We start from the raw sequence: 22199 nt of genomic DNA on the forward strand, positions 1-22199 counted from the left end.
CTAAACTACTGTGTCCATCCTTCTTTACACCTATTCTCAGACTATTCTGGGTCTAAGGGACCAATGCAGGCAACAGCTGATGAAAAAGTATATAGTGAGAACCCTGCAGCCGTGATCTGCAGAACGGGCTGCGATGTATCCTTGGGCACATAGCTCTGTAAATGTCCGTCCTCTCAAAGTGTTTTCTGCCACTGATTGGCTCCAATTATATCCTTTCATTATGGAAATGATCCCTACATAGAAACACACCTTTTTCATTACCCTTCGCTTGAAATTGTTTGTTGTGTCCAACCAATTTTCACATGAGTTGAGTTAAGTTGTTGCAGACCGCTAAGTATGTTTCCTTATGCTGCATAGAGTGCAGGAGCTGATTTGTGGGGAGCAGAGGGAGGCTGGAAGAATCCCACGCACAGTGGAGTGCCAGCTGACCTCTGACCTGTGCGACAGCTGTGTCCCCGGCGACACAGTGACAGTCACAGGGATCGTTCGGGTGGCTAGTGATGGTATGCACTCGCATATGCAGACAGAAACATGCACATGGTTCCTCAAAGCTGCACTAGTTACCATCATGTTGGCATCGAAAAGGCATATCGAGCAGATTGCCAAGACTGAGAGGGCAGAAGCAAAGTCATTTTAAAACTAAGTTCTCCTCCCTCGCTACTCTGATCTAATTGTACGGGCTTGAATGATTTCCTGAACCCATCTTGGTAGAAAGGCCCTGCCTGGTCAGAAATTTGTCGGGAGTGGTCAAAATACAAATCGTCTCAGTTGTCTAGATTCATAATATACATAATATAGATATAATTATAGCTCTTAAATCATATGCATATGATTTAAAATGCGCTCTAACTTCTGAATGATAGATGGATTGAGTGGTTGTTTGATAGGTCGTTAAATCCATTGACGTGTCCCTAATGGGCCGGGCGCCCTCCATACGGGTCATACCACATGCTTTCACTCGGTCATTCAGGCCCTCTTCATGGATTCTGGTCTTTTGAGGTAGAATCGTGCGGTATTAAAGGGCCCTATTTTGCCACCAGGTGGCTAATCAAACTCACACCTTCAAAAAATCCTCTTGGGAAAAGGTCTTTAACACACCATAACCAGAGTGTTTGTGGGTGTGTGCAGGCACTTCAAAGGGAAAGAAGGACCAGTGCATGTTCCTGCTCTATATTGAAGCCAACTCAGTCAGCAACACCAAAGGTACGGTCTCCTCAACCCCCACCCTGTACACGTCTGGAGACCGGATTACTGCTCAATCATTTTCCTTTGCTTCTCATTTCATGTTTGTTGTTTGCTTTCTGTCTGTGTTGCTGCATTTGCCTAATTTGGTCTATAAACCAGACAACTGATGTCTGTTTTTATGTCTGCAGCATTCAATACAGTGTTTTAAATTGTATATTAAATTGACCCTTCTCATCAAGTTCACTCTTATTCCATTGTTGAGTCAAAATAATGGCATGTATTAAATTATGTGTTGCATTAAAATATGTATTTTCTGGATATCTCTGGTGATCCACAAACAGGTGGTTATGTTAAACAGTTTGTCTTACGCTCTCTTCTACCAGGACAGCGCTCTGACCTGGGTGCTCAGGACTCTGGAGGGGAGGAGTTCAGTCTGAAGGAGTTGTACGCCATCCAGGAGATCCAGTCCCAGACGGACCTCCTGAGACTCCTAGTGCAGTAAGATACTAGTAGCTGTAGGCCATCCAGGAGATCCAGTCCCAGAAGGACCTCCTGAGACTCCTAGAAGATACCAGTAGTACGGGCGGGCAGAGGCTCAGGGGGGAAAGCAGGTTGTCTGGCAACCACACGTTTGCTGGTTTGACCCCGGCTGTGTGTTTGTCATGGTCTCCCTGAGCGAGACACCAAACACCAACTGCTGTTCCCACTCGTGGTTGACACAGAACCCTGATTGTGATTGGTTAAACCGATTTATCGCAGGTTAGAGCCGGCAACATTAGACCATGGTGAGATTCCATTCAGCTCCGGGATTTTTCATAATTTTATGGAAAACATTGCAACAAACAATCACGACCAAGTAGTAGTGTGAAATCACATGAACCCTTCTCTCCTCTGCGCCTCTTCTTACCACCTCCAGATCCCTATGTCCTGCCATCTACGGCCACCTGGTGAGTCCCCTCCTGCTCCAAAACACAGTGGGTTCAATCCCTCCATTAAACGAGGAAGTCCTTGTATTGGATAGCTAGACTATAGGATGGATGTGCATTGATGAGACTTTGGGCCTCACCATTGGATTAGCTGGTGAAGGCGGGGCTGGCGCTGGCTCTGTTCGGAGGGCGTCAGAAGCGGACAGAGAGGAACTGCGTGCCTATCCGAGGAGACCCCCATGTCCTGGTGGTTGGAGACCCCGGCCTGGGCAAGAGCCAGATGCTCCAGGTAAACAAGGACCTCTCTGGTCAGCTGCACCATGAAGGGAATGATTTCATTCAAGCCCCCTGCAATTACCTCACTGTGAAAGATTGCATTTAAAGGTGACATATTATTTTTTTTTATTATTATTTTGGTGCAAAAATAGGCTACCTGAAATAAATAGCCTATGTTCAGTGTAACAGAGGTCATAAAGTGCGGTTCGGTCCTGCACACGCCCGGACTCCCGTTACATCAGCTATCGTCATGTGTCGTCATCTCTATAGTAACGCTGATAAACAACTACGGTCAAGCCAGCCGACCCAGTTTTTTGCTGTACCTGTTTATACTAGCCATTAGGGTAATAATGTCTCAGAACTAGTTTTAAATTAAAAGCATTCGTCTGGTACATACGTACCAAAAGACAGTCAATAAAAGCAAATACTATCAAAGGAAATGTACGGACGTTGTGATATGTATTTTCAAAATAAAACCCCAACAAATTGACAAATGTAAGCTTATGCCAATAGTTTTTTATTGGAGATTTAAAAGGAAACGCCCTGTTATCACACACTCATTCCACTTCAGGGTTATAGTTTACTACCCCATAGGGTCACCCAAGAAATTTCAGGACATTCTGATGTGTAGTTTCAAATTAAAAGCTCACTAGAAATTGAAATATGAGACATATTAGACATGATTTTGGATTCAATTTAAAAGGAAATGCCCTGTTATCACAGACTAATTCCACTTCAAGGTGATAGCTCTACACTCCATTGGGTTACCCAATACATTTCAGGACATTCTGATGTGTAGTTTCAAATTAAAAGCCCAGTAGAAATTGAAATATGTGACATACTACATATGATTTTGGATTCAATTTTAAAGGAAACGCCCTTTTATCACAGACTCATTCCACTTCAGGAATGAGTCTCGACCCCATAGGGTCGCCCAAGAAGTTTCAGGACATTCTGATGTGTAGTTTCAAATTAAAAGCCCACCAAAAATTCAAATATGAGACATGAGACATTCTGATGCGTAGATTTTTTAAACCCTCTCCATGTAAAGATTTCTGACGTACAATATTTTCTATGTATTATTAAAAATGAACACTACAATTTATAGGCTACAAATGTATCTGTCCACAATCTGAAGACAAAACTGAATAAAAACATCTTATGAAATAATTTTGAAAATCTTTATTCAAACAATTATGCATTATATAAAAATATTATAAAATAAAAAGAACTAGACATTTAAAAATAAATAAATAAATCTTCGTACTAAAATGCAGTCAGTCCAGTTGTGAAAAACATAATTGATCTTTTGACATCCTTATATGTATTCATAGAACATAAATCAAATACCGGTAACTTAACTAAGAAAACTTTCTAAGGAACTCATTATTTTCATTATCCTCTTATTTAATGTTTAATTGTATTTTAAAAAAACTAGTTAGCCTTGTAATAGCCCACAATGTAACAACGTAATATAATGTATTTAAGAAATGTAATAAAACCCATTATGTAAGAAAATACTAATAACGTATTCATTTTTTCCCATAGTATAAAACTGTATTACATTTGGGTTCACTTAATACCTTATGGAGCAAAATAAACTGTAATGTAATAAGTGAATCAATTGTAATAAGGTAACATTATAGGCTCTTACAAGCCTTGATCACTGCACAGTCTGACACCCACATATAACCAGATTAGAGTTTCGAAACTTTCTTCGAAAAGTGTGACAGCTGATCTGATCTGCATAACACACACTTGCCTTCAAAAAATCTTTATATGTTACAGTTAAACTTCATATTTGAATAGAAGAATATATTTTACTTTCTATCTTTAAAGTCTGTATTGGCACTTTAAAAATAGCAAAAAAGTTGACTCTTGTTTGAGCCACTAATAGCATTTTTATTTAATAAAAAATTGCAAAGTTTAATGAATAAAAAGATATATTACGGGTGACCCTCTGAACATACAGTTGATCATCACACTCTTTTACTTTGTCTTACTCATCAAAATTAGGTTTCCTATATTCGCAAGACCGTATTATTCTCATCCACTGTGATCCTACAAAGAGAAAATAATAACTTTCAATGTAAATCCCAATATGGTAAAAATATTGAAACCAGGAAAAACATGTGAACAGCAATGAGGCCCATGTGCTGGAGGAATAGGTCCAAAAGGAAACATGGGAAATCAAACAGGAATAACTAATTGTAATGATAGTGATAGAATTTTCAAATTAATTATAAAGTAATGCATAAGAGAAGTATGTATAAATTGATGTCACAACTAGAGTTTTTAATAATACATAGAAAATATTGTGTGTCAGAAATCTTTACACGGAGAGGGTTTAATAAATCTACACATCAGAATGTCTTGAACCTTACAAGTTTACCCTATGGGGTCGTGAACTATAACCCAGAAGTGGAATGAGTCTGTGATAACAGGGCATTTCCTTTTAAATTGAATCAAAAATCATATGTAATATGTCTCATATTTGAATTTTGGTGGGCTTTTAATTTGAAACCATGCATCAGAATGTCTTGAAACTTACTGGGTCACACTATGGGGTTGTGAACTATAACCCTGATGTGGAATTAGTCTGTGATAACAGGGTGTTTCCTTTTAAATCTCCAATAAACTATTGGCATAAACTTACATTTTTCAATTAGTTGGGCTTTTATTTTGAAAGTACATATCACAACTTCCGTACACTTCCTTTGATAGTATTTGCTTTTAATGACTTTTAATTCGGTATGTACCAGACAAAACGCACCTTTCCCTAATCCCTGACATATGGTGATGAAAAATATTTGAGGAATGTTCCTTTTCAAATGGAATGACAACAGGGAAAACTGCAATAAGCGCTCTAACGAATAACAGGCAATGGCATTAAGGACGCTAGGATCACTTTATATATATAGATATAGAGCACCATGCAAAGTCACGTGGAGGCAAGATAGGGCAAATTGACTAAAGGATCTGTTAATTGTAATAAATAGTCACAATATTGTGCTATATAATCACAATTATTATTTTTGTCACAATTGTGCAGCCTTTCTTTGCCTCCCAGAATCGATGTAGTGTATATTAAAATTACATTAGATATCTTGTACACAATGTGCCATTTGCTTAAAATGTGTTCAAAAATTGTGTGTGTGTGTGTGTCACCTAAAGGCCTTGTGCAATGTGGCTCCCAGAGGAATCTATGTTTGTGGAAACAGCACCAGTACTTCAGGTATGTCCTCACCAGTACTTCAGGTATATGTCACTTATGTGTATATATCAGTGGCGGCTGGTGGTTTTTAAAGTGAGGGAGGAAGGACTGCGTGCTTGGTTGCCATTGGCCTGCTTGCAATAGTTAGTGGCGTATGGTGGCATAAGTATGTGAGACTCAAGTTGTTTCAGGGTGTTTTGGGGAACTATAAAATAGCAGGGATAATTACGTGAAATGATACAAATCCACCAGTGGCAGCATTGTTGTTTGAAAGCTGGTGGGCAGCATGTCTTGGACTACAAGGGCAGAAGGAAAGGATGCAAAACCAATTAGTCAAATCAGGCCTACTCTTCATTTGTAAAACTAAATTAACTGAAGCTATTGGTTGTTATTTGGCTATATTTATTTTCAGCTACAATTGTAGAAAAATTAAGACACATGACCAAAAGTGACGCAATTTCAAATGCATCATGCTCTGAATCATTCTCTAACATCCTTTCGACAATATCAAACAGAATGGTCAGAGTAAAAAACAATTAAAAGAACAACAAGAACATTATTTCACAACTCTTTGCATGGGCTGTAAGCCTAACATTGTTTGAGGCAAATGTGGATGTTAATGGGTGTTTCAGAATGTTGGTCATGGGTTTAAGCCAATTAAGATTGAGGGACTTCATTTATAATACAAGTCAATCCTCCTCGCGGGCTCCGCAGCCCAGCCGCGTGCTCCGCAGCCCGGCCGCAGGCTACGGAAACGTCAATATAACCGAACAGAGCCGAACAGTAGCGCACCGCTCGGTGGAAATGAGGCACACGACTGAGCAGGGGCGGGGGGGCTGATGGACAAGGAGTCCAGACGGCAAGGGGGGGGTGCAGTTCAAGATTGCTCATTCGTGTGACCTTAATACAACAGCAAGTGGGCACTGGGCGTAGTGTGGGGCTCCGCACCACGGCCCAAAATACATTTCAAAGTGGACCGGCCCACCAGGAAACCTCCTGATCTTCCCGATGGCCACTCTGCCTCTGCGACTGAGCAGGTTTGTTGGTTCTAGAATCCTAGACTTGAGGGGAAAACCCCTCCCTCCATGCTGCTCCACAGCCAGGGCTCCTGCTTATTGGTTTATAGCACAGCCATGCGCTATGAACAGACGTAGGCGGGATCCAGATCCCTTAGCTAGTCACACCCAGTCAGAGGAGGGCTTTCCTCCTCTCTCCCATTGAACTCTATGTTATTCACCAGCCGCCAACACTTTCGGGCGAATGGGAGTCAATGGAGGCTGAGGGAGGAACATCCTCCCTGAATTAATTGTCAATAGGAGACAGGCGGTGCTAATGTCCCTTTACCGAGGGAAACGAACATTACATATACAAAGGCATTAAAGTAGTCATATTTAAGGGCATTAATTAATTAGTAGTCTGGGCAATCAACATTTTTTATTCTCAACAATGTAAAGGAGGATCTTCCTTCCTCTCCTCACTGGAGAAGCCTCCACTGGTATATATGTATATGTACTGTATGTGTGTGTATCTTTTGTGATGAGTGTTTGTGTGTTTAGGGCTGACAGTGAGTCTGTCTCGAGACCCGGGTTCAGGAGACTATGCACTGGAGGCTGGAGCTTTAGTCCTGGCTGACCAAGGTCTGAGTTGGTGTCTGTGTGTGTTGGTATGCGTTGGCATTATATTCTTCCTCTCCTTCCATTTTCTTCTGGCTTCCTGGCGTCAGTCTCTCCATTTAGCTGAATCTCTCATCTCTTGGACGTACATCTTCTGCATTTCTCTTTCTCTCTCTTGTCTGTTTTGGGCTGTACACACACATCATTTGTGCTCCATCATTTGCATTTCGCTCTTTGTTTCTCCCTCTGCGTGTATCTCTTGCTCTGCCTCTCTGTGTGTTCTTCTGTGTGTTCTCATGTGCAGGGTTTTTCGCAGAAAATGTGTTAGTTAAGGTGGTGGAGTTTGCGTCAGACGTCTGACGTCGTATTCAAGGCGGCAGGCGTGTGTTGCTTAGTGCTGTGGGAAACCCTTCATGTGTATGAGTTCTCATGTGTATGTGTTCTCGTGTGTGTCCTCTGGCAGGGCTGTGTGTTCTCATGTGTGTGTTCTCTGGCAGGGCTGTGTCTCATGTGTGTGTCCTCTGGCAGGGCTGTGCTGTATCGATGAGTTTGATAAGCTGGGCAGCCAGCAGCAGGCGCTGTTGGAGGCGATGGAGCAGCAGTCGGTGAGCCTGGCCAAGGCCGGCATCGTGTCCAGTCTTCCCGCCAGGACCTCTGTCGTCGCCGCAGCCAACCCAAGCGGGGGGCACTACAACCGCTCCAAGACCGTCTCCGAAAACCTGAGGTAGCCCCCCGAGCAATGTGGTGTAAACTGTGCGAACATGGCGGAACCTCAGGGTTTAGAAATGAGTGAGCCCAACCTAATCTCCAAGCTCTCCTCTCGTTGCTCTCTGAGGATCAGTCTTGCTTTGAACACGTTGAAAAGCTCTCGTTAAAATGTAAAAAATGATACGATGATCGGATTAGTTCATGACGGAAAAGGAGCGCCACATCCACAGAATCCCAATACGATGGCGGTGCCTGAGGAAACTGCAGCTAAGGACGTAGTCATAACCATGTAGAAATTTGCACACTAGGCTTTTCTCATATGTGGAAATGAATTACTGCCCATCTAAGGCCAGACTGATTATTCATCTCTGCTCACACAAGTCTAATGTATTGGTATTCTAGATATATAAACTGAAAACATTGGCTGATTACAGAGTGTGGCGTTGAGGGAAGCCCTTGTCCACGAGCTCTAGACGAAGAGATGGCAAGGTCACCAGAGGAAGAATGTGTTTTGTGTGTGCGTCCTAAAGAATGGTATTTTGTGTGTGTCTAGAATGGGCTCTGCTCTGCTCTCCCGCTTCGACATCGTCTTCCTGTTGTTGGACGTCCCAGAAGAGTCACATGACCGGCTACTGTCTGAGCATGTCATGGCAACCCGGACAGGAAGGGGTGGGGTAGGCAGTGCCATGGTCAGCAGAGCCAATAACAGCCAATTGGAGAGCTCCTTACTCCTGGAGGCCTCTGAGGCGCCTCTATCGGAACGGCTGCAGGTGAGAGAGACCATCCCATGACGTTATCTGGTGGAGACGTGAGACACAGGGGGCAAGACTAGGGGCGAGAATCCACACTGAATTATGTCCTAAAGAATGAGCTCATTAAACCGGGCAGCAAGCTTTTTGCATTTACGATGTGGGGGTCGATTTAACAAAATTATTGCCTTAAATAATGAAACTTTCATTGACCAAAGTTTGCCTGGCGACAATTTCTCCTCGCACAAGGCTAGCCGAAATATATATTAAATTATTCTGAAGGATGCCGCCCACTGAGGGTCTAAATCTGTTTCTGGTGGAAGGTGCCCGCAGGCGAATCTGTGGACGTTATCCCGGCCGGCTTGTTGAGGAAGTATGTGAGCTACGCCCGGCAGTACGTCCACCCGACCCTTTCGCCTGAGGCGGCACAGACCCTGCAGGAGTTCTACCTGTCCCTCAGGGTGCAGGCTCAGTCGGCAGACTGCACGCCCATCACCACCAGGCAGCTGGAGTCTCTGATCAGGCTGACCGAGGTGAGGTTTGATCAGTCAGAAAAGAGAGCTGGGTCTGGGGGGGTCTTGGTCTGTGCGGGTCCGGGTCTGGGTCTTGGGGGGCTGGGTCCTGGTCTTTGGGGGTCTGGGTCTGGCGGGGAAGGGGGGGGGGGGGGGGGGGTTTCATGGTGCCCTAGGAATACACATAGATGGATGGATCTGTTTCTCTTAGGACCATGGGGTCAATAGTCTGAGAGAGGTTGATTCCCAAGGCTGCTCGGGACTCCAGCCATTACTGCAGCTACTCTGATCCTAAGTGCTGCTTTACGCTGTGATGGTTCACAGCCTTATTTGTAAGTTGCTTTGGACAAATGCCAACGCTAGATGTCTAAATCATAGCTAGTTGAATGAGATGAACCTCAAAAAAACACCTTGTGAGCGGCATTTACAACTTTGTGAACAACAATAATTGCTCTATTTTACGAAGGGAATTAGATTTCCAGCAGGCTGTGGGAAGATGACTGCCACGAACATGAGTCCAGAGATGTTATTAGTTTTGATTAGGGATGCACCGATACGAAAATTTTGGCCAATACCGATATCCGATAGTAATTTTGCTTTTATGGCCGATAATCGATATTTACCGATATCGATATATATATATTTTTTTTAAAAAGTTTCTGAGATTGTAAAATTTTGTGCAGACTGAAAATCCTGCAAACTGAATTTTTGAATGTCTTCCTTTATTTTCAGAACGTATTTAACTTCCAAATATCAAGGTTACAGGGCTACCATAAAACATAAGTAACCAACCTTTACCAACCAACCTATACTCTAGGTTCTATAGCATATAACCCCGTTGTCTGATTACAGTTTAATTCATTTTTCACAATTCACCACCTCTCGTTTTGAAGAATAATCACCGCGCCGTTCGTTTCAATGGGAATCGCGACGGTGTATACTTTCAACATAAAGTGTACATATTTATAATTTGAAATTCGTCCCAGCCTTTATACCACAGATATGCTAGGGTCTATAGCATATAACCACGTTGTGTGATTACAGTTTAATTCACTTTTCACAATTTACCAGCTCTCGTTTTGAAGATTAATCACCGCACCATTCGTTTCAATGGAAATTGCGACGGTCAATACTTTAAACATAAAGTGTACATATTTATAATTTGAAATTCGTCCCAGCCGTTATACCACAGATACTATAGGGTCTATAGAATATAACCGCGTTTTCTGATTACAGTTTAATGTAACAGTAAGCTGACAACATTGCTAATTAACACCGCAACCACACAGAGATAAAAAAAAAAAAGTATTTTTGCGATCATTCTGCGCGCGCATCCACCGTGTTGATAAAAAAATAATCCCCCTATACAAATGGCCAAATCCCCCTCCCCCTCCTTCTCCCTCTCCCGACATACACAGCAACTCGAGGATAACGGTTGTGGATATCGGCCCAATTTTACTCATTGGACCGATGCCGATATGTTAAAAAATGACGAACATCGGCCAATACCGATATTAATGCCTATATATCGTGCATCCCTAGTTTCAATTGTTATCCACAGCGGTCTGAAGCGCCTACCAAGAGTATAAACACTGGGTGGACTCCATCTTGGCTCCGATGAGCTTGCTCACTCAGATATTTGACAGTGATGAGGTTGCTCCATGGATGGACCTGTCCTCTTGTTTATACACCAGCAAGGTGTCATTTACAGAAACTATGATGACTGAAGAGGGCAGAAAGAATGAATACATAAATACAATTCATTAATTACACTGAATGATGCAATAACCGTGTGTGTGTGCGTGCGTGCAGGCCAGGGCGAGGCTGGAACTCAGAGAGACGGCAGTGAAGACCGATGCTGAAGATGTAGTGGAGATCATGAAACACAGGTGGCCACCGTAGAAACAAGGGTGTTAAACTAGACCGCTTTGGAATACTGTTGTTTATAACAGTATTCCAATGTTGTTTTGTGTGTGTGTGTGTGTGTGTGTGTGTGTGTGTGTGTGTGTGCAGCCTAGCCGATACCTACTCTGATGGGCTGGGCGGCCTGGACTTCCAGCGCTCCCAGCTGGGCTCGGGGATGAGTCAGCGCAGCACGGCCAAGCGGTTGGTCAACGCGCTGCACTCCCACGCTCAGAAGACCAATCAGAAGCAGTTTGACATGCAGCAGCTAAGGTCGCTGGCTGAGAGGCTGAACATACAGGTAACAGCCCGTCAACGCAAAGGGAACACATTCACACTGAATGGTAGAACATATACTGGATGTTAAAGATCCCATATCATGCTTTTTTAGGGTTAATTATTGCATATGGAGGTACTACTAGAATAGGGTCACATGCCTGTATGTTATAAATACCCCTTATTATTCTCACACTGTTAATTTTTTGCAAAACCAATTCAGCATCTTTCAAAAATGTTCTGTTTTGTATCATGTCGAGTTTCCAGGAGTTTCGGAGGTTCGGACCTTAAGGTCGGAGGAAAGTGCTTTGAACACTCTGTTGGGTCCAAGTTTTCGCTCAGAGTTTCGTGCAGAAGTAAAGCAACCCGAGTCCTCCGAGATCATGTCACAACAATGGCTGCCGATTGCATTAATAGACTAAAGTGAACTTGCAGCAAGCACTAAGAGGCGGACTTAACACCCATTCTAACATTTGCATTGCGATGCAGTGCTAATGTCTGATTCAGCAAAGAAGTGCAAAGAGGTCCCTGCGGGCATCAGTACATAGTCTAGTCTCACAAACAATCTTTTTTTCCGGTTTTATGTAATAGCCTACGAACTTATGAGGGGCTTTTCCTGAACACTCTTATTTTGGAAGAAGGGAAGGTTTATGTAAAGACACGTAAGAGCTTCCGAACCTCCGAGCTGTTTTGAAGGCACATTAATGCCCCCCTACCGAGTAGCCCAGTCTGCTGTGATTGGTCAGCACGCCCACTCTGTTGCGATTGGTCAAACGCTTTGCGTATGCGACGGCAAATTCACGCCCCCGAGAAGTTGTAAACATTGCGTGTAGCCATGAGTCGGGACCTCTGCACTTCAGAACCGCCCACTGCAGTCTGATGTCACACTGTTACGAAAGTAAAGTTTGAGCGCAAGCTGTTTCACACACTTAGGAGGGGCGTCCTCGTGGGCACAAATACTCCCCCTGGCTCTGACTTAATTTTTCTAGTTTAGCAGATGTAAAACTTATACATACCACATATACCGTTTAATAGCACGATTACCATGTATGTCCGCTTGTTTATGTGTTCCTTAATCGTGCTCTTTGTGTTTCAGGTGGTGGACTTTGAGGGCCTGATCAGCTCTCTGAACGAGCAGGGCTTCTTGCTGAAGAAAGGAGCAAAGTTGTACCAGCTGCAGACCATCTGATCCCCCACTATCACACACCGCTGGATTTGACCTCAACCCTCGTTAATAATCAGTTTCTACTGTGTTACTTTGACGAACATCTACTGCTGGACTTGTGGCTCATATTGGAGGTGCGATGGTGGTCATCTCTGCCCAGACATAGATTTCAAACATTTATGTATGAAGAGTTGAATGGTTTTGATGGCTTATTAAATGTTGCGTTACAGTGTGACACTTTTATAGGTTTGTTATTTATTCATTATTTCTTATAGTAATTGTAAGCTTTATGGTCAGAATACAAATAAAATGGAGTTTGTGTTTGAATTGTGTTAGTGTCTCTGTTGGAGGTGTAAAGTCCAGTTAACAGCAGGGGCCTCTACGGATTCTCTTTTTTGCATAGGAAATTTCCTTTCCTAATGGCTGGTTCAGACTACACGATTCTCAGACATTCCTCCACGATTTAACACGTCACACTATACGATCACAGAGCCAGGAAATCGGGCCTTGTCTCGTCGTAAGACTGGCCACACTACGAGATTCAAGGGTGCGATGCTCTCTACTTTGTATCATTCACGTTTGCAAGATATTTAGAAAATCTAAGATTTAGAGCTAACATAAATGCTTTTAACATTTTTGTCAAAGGTTCCAGTAGTTTTTATATCTGCTCAATGCAGCAATTCCTCACAGTAGTTGCGTTGCGCGTGACATGAACGATACAAAGTAGACGCAGCAACAACGTAGCCTAGCAACAAAGTGTCAACAATGGATCCCGAGTACCTAGAACTAGGCATTATGCTTTCTCTGCACAGAAACGGAAAGGAAGAAAAGATTGTGGACTCGTTATTGGGTTGCACGAAGAGGAGAGCTCGGGATGTCGGTGCTACATACCGAACTGGAGGTAATGTTTTATGAACATAAGTTGAACACTGCGCGTGAGCTCCAGCTGTTCGCGGAGTTCCCTCACGCAACTGGGGGCGGGGTTCCCTCATGTCAACAATGTATACGTCATGCGATTCCCCAAAAAATTCTGACACGCCAAACTCTTCGTCGTAGGGATTTCGAACGTCGCAGACGAAAACATCGCAGATCGCAAGCATGTCACATTACAAGACCTCGTCTCGTCGCCGACCTTTCAAAATCGTGTACGATTCGCAAATTTGTCTGCGACGAAAGAATCGGGGTAAAATCGGGCTGAAATCGTGTAGTCTGAACCAGCCATAAGGTGATGACCCGGAAGTACTTGGAGGAAAAGTGGACGGTTCGAATTCTAAAAATGCTTAGGAAAGGTGCCTCAATGCATCCTTTAGCACCGGTTCCTCCTGAGCAACCTTTACGAAAGCAAAAGAGATTATGGTAGCCCATAATCCTTTACGGCGGCAATATTTAAAGCAACAGGCCGCCAACAAAGTTGACCGACTCTACGCGAAGACGCACGAGAGACGCGGTAAAGCAGGAGAGGAGCGAAGAAAATGCAATTGATAATAATGGATACCAATTCCAGAAACATTATTTGAATATAAATGAATTCATTTGTTGCTTGTGTTTAAGCACACAATATACACCGTAAGAAAATAAAATGCCGGCTTCACGTTTAAGAGAATACTTGGGGCAGTTAATTTCAACATAAATTGAGCCTCTTTTTTTTCCACATGTGAATTGGGTTTCAAGTGGCCTAAAATATTCCCGTTGGCCAAGTCCGACCTAAGTGATTCTCTCTGTTGGCGACAACACTAGACGCTAGAGGTCAGCAATGTCGCCGTCGCGCAATGACGTCGGTTAGGAAAAGTGGAGACGAATTCCTTTTAACAGTGCTGTCTTTTTCTATGTTCGAAAGGAAGCAACTCTTCATCTCTCCTTGACCCGATGACGTTTTCGACAAAGGTTAAGTAAAGGAGGCATAAAGGTTAGGAGATTTGAATATTCGTAGATGCCCCAGGACTTTATCATTGATGCGCCTCAGAACCAGTGTTGCCAGATTGGGGCAGATTTTCCGCCCGTCTGCCAACATTGGCTTTAGCTGGTGTTTTACCCGATCTGGCAACACTGCTCAGAACTGAGTTGCCGCCTTTACGACGCTGTGACGTAGCGTGCCGTCTCGGAACTCGGCAACATGGCGGCCCGCAGGTGGAAGCTTCTGTACGCAATGAGTTGAGCTCTGATCGATCCGATACACCATGAAACAAGGAGAGACGTTCAGCTAACAGTGGAGCTGAGATGTTTCGTATCCGGAGGAGCGCTGTGCGGCTGTGCCAGCGGGGCGAGGCGCTGTGTCCGCGGGGGGATGCGGGGTCGCTGGCACGGGGTCAGGGGGGGTCAGCGCGTCAGGCAAACAGGTGTCGCCCTGAGACGTCATCCTGGCGGACCCCGCAGACACCGGTCAACCAAGCCACAAGACCGAAGCAGTTCAGAGGGCATCTACAGATATCTGCCTGCACGGAGACAAATCTAAACATGCACTATTGCCGGACTAGTCCGTGGCTGAGCCCGAATGGGAACCCTCAGGTGAACCCGGCCCTCCTCCGGGGAGGTCCCGGCTTGCCTTTGGCCCATGTCCAGCCCCTCCTCCGGGGGGGTCCCGGCTGGCCTGGGGTCCCGCCCCTCCTCCGGTCCCCCGGGGCTCGTGGGCTGTGCAGCGGGAAATCCCGGCCACCTCAGGAACCTGACCCGTCATCGGAGCAAAATGAAAGTCAAGGAAGCTCTGTCCATGTCCCGGGACACGGGCTGTTTAAGTTCAAAGAGCTGGTGTGTATACCACAGCCCACTGACTGCTCCTCACGTGCTGGTTTAGACTTGTTCAAGGGTAACATTTGTGCTTGTGGTGAATACAACCATATACAGATGTATAACTATTGACTAGAATAGACAACATGATTTTGATTAAACGTGATTAAATGTGTTTGCCCTTGAGTTAATCACAACATGGTTAGAGTGTTTTAAATTGTATAATAGAATATGTATCTTGAATACCACCAAGTCTGTTGTAAAATTCTGTGTTGATGCTGTGCGTTCTCTTACTATCTCTCGTTCTCTGCTCATTGCGTCCCCACTGAATGTTTCCACGCAGCACGAGAACCCATGGACCGTCCCCAACCTGCTGTGTGTGTGTCGGATCGTGCTGTCGCCCTACCTGGGCTACCTCATCATCCACCAACACTTTTACCTCAGCCTGGCTCTGTTCACACTGGCTGGGGCCACAGACATGGTAAAACACACACACACACACACACACAGATATGTGTAAATGCTGCTTCATATTAAAGATGGCACCCATGGTCTGTGCTCTGTAGTAAATGCCGTGCACACAGAGTGGTCAGTATAATACTAACGGATTAGACCAAATAAATGATCTTCAGTAGCACATTTCATTGCTGCTGTACAGTGAGGCAATATGTTCATAACATTACTTTTACAGTGAATGAATCAACACGAGTTCTCGCTCCTCGACATGACGCTGCAGTACTATATAACATAATACTACAGGAGTTATCTGAACCTGTTTGAAGCACCCCTCTGTTTTCTGCTCTGTCTTCAGTTAGACGGCTACATTGCAAGAACATGGCCCAATCAGAAATCAGCGTTGGGCAGTGCACTTGACCCATTGGCTGATAAGATACTGATCAGTATTCTGTACGTCAGCCTCACCTATGCTCAGCTCATACCAGGTAAGGTTTGTTTAAGTGGTGTGGACAATAATGGTGGTCTTTTTCGTCTGAGTTTGCTCGCGCGAGTAGACAAACTTTACTTGAGGGAGTGATTTGCGCAAGTTTGATCAGGCAAACCTACTCACGTGATTGTAGGAGCAAGGGCTTCCTCTTGTAACTGCCAAAGTTTCTTTCCGCCAACTCCTTCTCAACCATGACCGAGATAATCACACCTACCAGTCTTCCACTTGTTGTGGAAGTACCAGAGACGTCGGAGAACCCCACACACCCCCACACACATCTTAAACATCGTTTAAGATTCCTAATATCATCCGGAAGGCGCACACAGCTTTTGGCCGTGATAATACATATTATATTATATAGATATCTAGATATTATGTTATATTATATAGATATAGAACTCCGGGAATCCCTTTCTCCTCCATGCTGCGCTCTGGACTTCATGGAGTCAGTGCTGATAGGCATTGCGACCAAGCAGTAGAACCTGGGTGTTCGCGCAAGTGAAATTTGCGCAGACCTGGGTGTTCGTGCCGCACTATTCATGTGCGGCTGTGTGAACGCACCTTTAGGCTGGTGACAGATACAAATCTTGCATTTTCCTTAACCAAGAGAGCTGCCACTGACTTGTTATGTTTCATTGCTCTATTGGGTTGTTTGTCTATCCAATCGTGTCCAGAGAAATTTTGGTCGGCGCATGTTGATAACATTGCTTGGAAATGATAGAAGGAAAATGATTGAAGGAAAAACATTATGATTGCCTTTGTTTTTCCAGTAGGCTACGTTAGACATCCTCAATTCAGTGCCATGAATAATATGAAGTTTGCCCACACAGTGGAATACAAGTATTTATTTAGATGGAAGTGTTACCTTGCAAATCCTCTCCTCTAATAAACGATATACTAAAACGATAAATTAAACAATCCACATGTGTCTCGACGACATCGAGGCATGGTAATGTGTAATGATTCATGCAGACAGATACTACTCACTACGCAATACTTCACACCTGCAAACTTTTCGCTTTTCGGAGACAATCGCCGTTTTCTTGGTCAATTGGGTCATACACATGAAACGCGTAGAACCGGAGAGGTTTTTTTAGGGGGGGGGGGGGGGGGGGGGGGCTGTCCTTCATATGCATGCCATGAAGGCTAGAATTGCGAAACATTATTGGATGATTCTTATGATTGACATTTCTCTGGGCCAATCAGAATCTCAGCACTTGCTTCAGAATCTTGAAGCACACAGCGCCAACTGAGCTCGCCTTTGGATTAGACGCCTGGCTACCGCACGAGTCTGATGAAAACTCTTAACGTCAATTTGAAGTAGGGGTGTACGGTATTTAAACGGTATAGAAAGTACAACAGTGTGAATTGGCGCTACGGTATGGATTTTGACGTTACCTTGAGACCGGTGTGACCGGTAGACAGTGTTGTGTGTAATGCGTAACAAAGTAAGTGACGCGTTAATACAGTAACCTAACTACTTTTTCATGTAAAAAGTAAAGTTACGCGCAGCTACTGAAAATATGGTAATGAAACATAGTTCCTTTTTCAATTCTGCGCAACGTTACTTTTCCCAGGGACAGATTTGACAGCAACACTGCCTTCTCAGGCAGTATGCTATTCCGCAAGCACGCAGGCGCGCCGCAGTGCTTGCGCAATAGTCCCTTCACAAGCTTTCTTTCCACACCTTACGAGACAGACGGTGGTAGCGTGAAGCTGTCTCTGCATATCAGACATTGCTTCCGCAGGCATTTTCTAAAGCCAGTCCTTACGACAAAATGCTAGCGGTGGAACAAGATAACAACACCGTCATTGTTTACCTGTGTAAGGACATGGTTCCCTTTCAAAATGTCGATAGGGCTTCGAAGAGATTGTCAAAACACTCGATCCCAGGCCTTTCCTGCCCGCACACACTTCAACAAAATTAAAATGCCAAAGCTATACGGCAAGTTCTGCAAGTAAGTGGAGAAACAAATCCCTACTATTAAACATTAGTGTTTTTCAGAGATGGAAGTAACTTGAGAAAAGATTTTAATTTTTTTTATGCAGTTTTGCTGCCTTTCCAGTATTTACCCCTTCAGAAGCATTAATATCGAAATTAGAAGAAAAGATTAACATGCCATGATATAATACTATAATACTATAATACATTTTTGTCCATACCGTACAGCCCTAATTTGTAGGAACTATCTTATGTTAAATTCAAGTTAAGTCAAGCTTTTTGGAGCAAAAACAACAGCTATTTGTTTGCTTGATTCAACTAACGTTAGCTACCGCTTTTTTGATGTGATATAATTTACAATAATGTTGTATTTTTAGGACCGAGTCAACGCTGAGTACTGCACTAACGTAGACCTTGCATAAAGTTAGCAAATTCTAAAAACATAGGGCTATTTAGATAAATAATCTGGCAAGAGTGTTGTCCTAGGCTAATACACCAACAGCAAATTTCTGTATAATAAAGGGGTACATTTTGCATCCAAGTCTGTCATTTGAAATCTTTCCATTGTATTATGTGCTACAACCTCCTTAATGAATATTCACGCTAAATCCCGCCCAGGTTATCTCAGAATTCGAGTAGCCGTATATCTCGAAACACCGATCAGTCCTTGGACCGATGACTTCCCCCCCCCCCCCTGGACTCGGTCGGGACAAACTACACTATTGGCGAGCCCAATGGCTGAGACCGAGACAAGTCCGAGAGCAAATACATCAAGTCCAAGAAAAGTCAGAGACAAGAAAAAAAGTGTTGAGTGAGTGAGGCCTACAGCTTATTAATTAAACACTGGTATCGGTTCGGTACTTAGTATCGGCCGATAGTGAAAGCCAAGGTCTCGGTATCGGGACTGAAAAAGTCAGATGGGTGCATCCCTAATTCTGCAAGCTGTGGCCGTCGCTGCTGATTGACTGTCAACAAAACAATCCAATAAACATTAGGCAGTGCAAGGTGTCCATATTGTAGAAAAATCATAAATAAAAATAGATTTTATTTGTTTTGATCATATCTAGCATTAGCATTAGAATCGCAGTTAGCATTAGCATCTCAGCTACCAATATTTAATCAATTGATGCTACTTCAATAAATTACGTTTAGTACACACTGTGAATATTTTTTGGTTTGTTGTTCAAATACATTGCCTAGCTTTTTGCATAATTGAAAGCGTTTTGTTTTACCACATTTTTAGATTTTTTTTCTTTTTAAAGATTGTATCATCGATGTTGGGTGACTTCCCTTCTGTTGGTATTTTAAGCGAGATCCCAAACAAACAGAGCCGGCTCGCTAAAAACTATCATGAACGCAGCTTGAAACCCTACAACACCCACCCCTTGTCGGTGATTGGTTGGAATACTATTTATTTTGGTTTTGAGTGGTTGGTAGTACCATTTGTTTTTGTGTACGATCTCGGAGCAAAGGCTGCCTTACAGAGACAGGTTTTTTTGACGGCCTGCTTATTGGGCGGGCAGCTAGCGGATGGTGAGGAAAGATCAGATGAATGTGATAATTTATGTTTCGTCCTAGAATCGCTGATGCAACCTTTTAACTTTTTTATTAAATAAAGAATGAAATATCACCAATGACAAAGATCTTTAAAGTTAGCTTCAGATGTAGTTTACAGCACATTTCAAACATCGTTTTTTTTTTCCTATATTTTTATCTGAATGGTAGAATATCCAAAGCTTAAACCGGTAGGCAGTAAAAACCTGGAGCCTGTGGTGCGGGACTCCTCCTGAACTGTATGAGGTTGTGCCTCTCCAGTAAACGGATGAGTTTGTCCATCTAGACCCCTGAAAAAGGTTGTGGAATGGCGATGTTCCTCTGATGGAAACGGGGCCATCGATAGGCGATAAGTATTTCCCAGAGAGGCTGCGTCCCTTGCGGTTAGCTGTTGTCTTATGAATTACTGATAGTAGATCTCAACCATTACTGATACATTGCTTTATGATTCAATGAGTTATTGAGTTTGATTTGGGGTGTTTTTCCTTTCATCTGCCCTTAGCTCCTCTCACGGCTCTGGTGATCTTCAGAGACATCGGTCTGATAGCCGCAGTCTTCTGGGTCAGATACAAGACTGTGCCTCCACCGGTAAGAAGCCCTGCTGTTCCCCTCAGTCCCGGGCTCGAAGCCGGTTCCCCACGTCCACCTGTCCCAGGGGATCCCTGGATGTGACACGGGGGCAGAGGGGGCTCCAACCAGAGCCCTGGGAGCAGGCACCAAAAAATGTTGATGTTTGTGTAAAATAAACATCTGTTTTAACCCTCTTTCCTCCTCTTCTCTTCATTGCAGGTGACCCTCAGTAAATTTTTTAATCCATGTTACACTACAGCCCAGCTCAAACCCACGCTATTCAGCAAGGTAACACACGCACACACACCCACGGGCACACACACACACGCATTAAGGATTGCCCATGAAATACCCTCTGTTTTTGGTTTATCGATTGCAAACACATCCACATTGAAAGACATAGTGGTAATAGATAATGATTGAATAGTATGTCTGTGTGTAGGTGAACACAGCCATCCAGCTACTTCTAGTAGCTGCTTCCCTCGCTGCTCCAGTCTTCAAATACACGGACAGTCTTCTGCTGCAGTCGCTATGGTAACGCACACAAAGAATATACATCGTCGTCCTGCAGCTGCTGTCTCTTAAGTTACACCGTTACAACCAGCCCCCTGGTTCTGGTCCCCCTCATCGTGTGTTGTTAGACATGGTTGCCTCAGAGCCCGGCTTCACTTCCATGTGCATCAGGGTATTGGCACAGGAGTGATGAGATGTGATAGTGACGTCTGCTGCAGCTACTGCTAGCTCGGGAGTAAAAGTAGATCTGTCCCCAAGAGTGTTGCTGTGGGCGACATGTCCCGCCCACAGACCAGTGCATTGTGGGGGCTCTGAGCCGGGTGACAGCAGACAGGGCTATTTGGATATGTTGTGTGAATGCCCACAGACGGGTTGCATCAGGTGAAAGGCAAAGCAGATAAAAAATTGGACCATTCAATTTATTTTTCTACCCTCAAAATAGCCACCCCGCCCACCCCTCCCACACAATTAATGTATGTTGTCAGCCTGGCACTTAATGTACGAACTTATTGTAAGTCGTACTTAGTTATATTACTTAGTGTAGAGTCTTATTCTAGCCATCGTTGTTGTATACAGGAATGGGTTAACCTAGTGATGTCAGTGCTTGGCACATGGTTCTATGAACATCCTTACTGTACCGACAGCGATATATTGTTGTTTATCTTTTTCTGACAAATGTCCTTATTGGAAGTCGCTTCGGATAAAAGCGTCTGCTGAAGGCCCTAAATGTAGAAACACCATAAATTGCTATTAGCAACGGTGGGGCTGCACTTTGCACCAATCAGATCCCTTGTTGGTCCTTGTATCCTGTAGGTATGTAACGGCGGTGACGACGGCCGCCTCCGGCTACAGCTACTGGCACTACGGCCGCAAGACGGTCCAGGTACTCAACACCAAATCACCATGACAACCCCCAAGCAGAAACGCACCTGGCGGTGGCGCGGACAATGGCCGCGGCGCAGACAATGGCTGCTGATTAACGAGGAGACGGCCCCAGGCGAGACGCGGCCGACCAGGAGGATAAGTGGGCCGGTTTGACATGACAGGCACGCTGACATACGGCGCTCTGATGCAGGTTGCTATGACGACCACTTAGCAACGAGATGACATTGACGGAGCGGCCTTGATTTTACGCTAGCGGCCTCTTGGTCTGGAACAATGGAACACATAACCAGAGATGTTCTCACTGTAGCCTGGCCAGTCCCCGATTCTGTACACTCATTTAAATAATTTCTAGATGTTCCCATGACAACCATATTTTGTCAAATCAGTTTTGTAAGTCAATGATTTATGATTAAAAACAAAGGAAAGCATAGATACATCTGTGTTTTTTTTGTTCTTACCCCTGATTGGTTAACACTAAGGTAAGTTCAATTGATAAATGACTAAGGAAACTCACAAACACGTCACCATATCACATACGGTTA

General features: G+C 43.9%; 2 protein-coding genes across 2 annotated transcripts in view; both read left to right on the forward strand.

Moving 5' to 3' along the window:
• Positions 1-12743, forward strand: part of mcm8 (minichromosome maintenance 8 homologous recombination repair factor) — a 37782-nt gene extending 25039 nt beyond the window's left edge. Inside the window, exons 9-21 of the mRNA XM_079731066.1 lie at positions 358-503; positions 1129-1203; positions 1569-1683; positions 2102-2132; positions 2263-2400; positions 5562-5622; positions 7158-7238; positions 7743-7938; positions 8476-8692; positions 8995-9204; positions 10996-11072; positions 11197-11386; positions 12458-12743. Of these exons, the coding sequence (XP_079587192.1) occupies positions 358-503; positions 1129-1203; positions 1569-1683; positions 2102-2132; positions 2263-2400; positions 5562-5622; positions 7158-7238; positions 7743-7938; positions 8476-8692; positions 8995-9204; positions 10996-11072; positions 11197-11386; positions 12458-12550 (1630 nt within the window). The 3' untranslated portion in view covers positions 12551-12743. The remainder of the gene's footprint in view (positions 1-357; positions 504-1128; positions 1204-1568; positions 1684-2101; positions 2133-2262; positions 2401-5561; positions 5623-7157; positions 7239-7742; positions 7939-8475; positions 8693-8994; positions 9205-10995; positions 11073-11196; positions 11387-12457) is intronic.
• A 1911-nt stretch (positions 12744-14654) lies between these two features.
• Positions 14655-22016, forward strand: crls1 (cardiolipin synthase 1). The gene is made up of 7 exons (XM_079730747.1): positions 14655-15271; positions 15594-15731; positions 16062-16191; positions 20192-20277; positions 20479-20547; positions 20702-20793; positions 21586-22016. The coding sequence occupies exons 1-7, from the start codon at positions 14744-14746 to the stop codon at positions 21677-21679; spliced, it is 1137 nt and encodes a 378-aa protein (XP_079586873.1). The 5' UTR covers positions 14655-14743; the 3' UTR covers positions 21680-22016.
• Positions 22017-22199: the final 183 nt, after the last annotated feature.

This window comes from Pollachius pollachius (genome assembly GCF_949987615.1).
Source record: "Pollachius pollachius genome assembly, chromosome: 2".
Lineage (NCBI taxonomy): Eukaryota > Metazoa > Chordata > Actinopteri > Gadiformes > Gadidae > Pollachius > Pollachius pollachius.

What these genes read in the sequence shown, in the direction of transcription:
- crls1 (XM_079730747.1), top strand. Translation starts at nt 14,744, where the DNA reads ATGTTTCGTATCCGGAGGAGCGCTGTGCGGCTGTGCCAGCGGGGCGAG. An exon ending in TGGCTGGGGCCACAGACATG is followed by an intron (nt 15,732 to 16,061) that starts GTAAAACACACA and finishes CTCTGTCTTCAG; the next exon opens with TTAGACGGCTACATTGCAAG. An exon ending in ACAAGACTGTGCCTCCACCG is followed by an intron (nt 20,278 to 20,478) that starts GTAAGAAGCCCT and finishes TCTTCATTGCAG; the next exon opens with GTGACCCTCAGTAAATTTTT.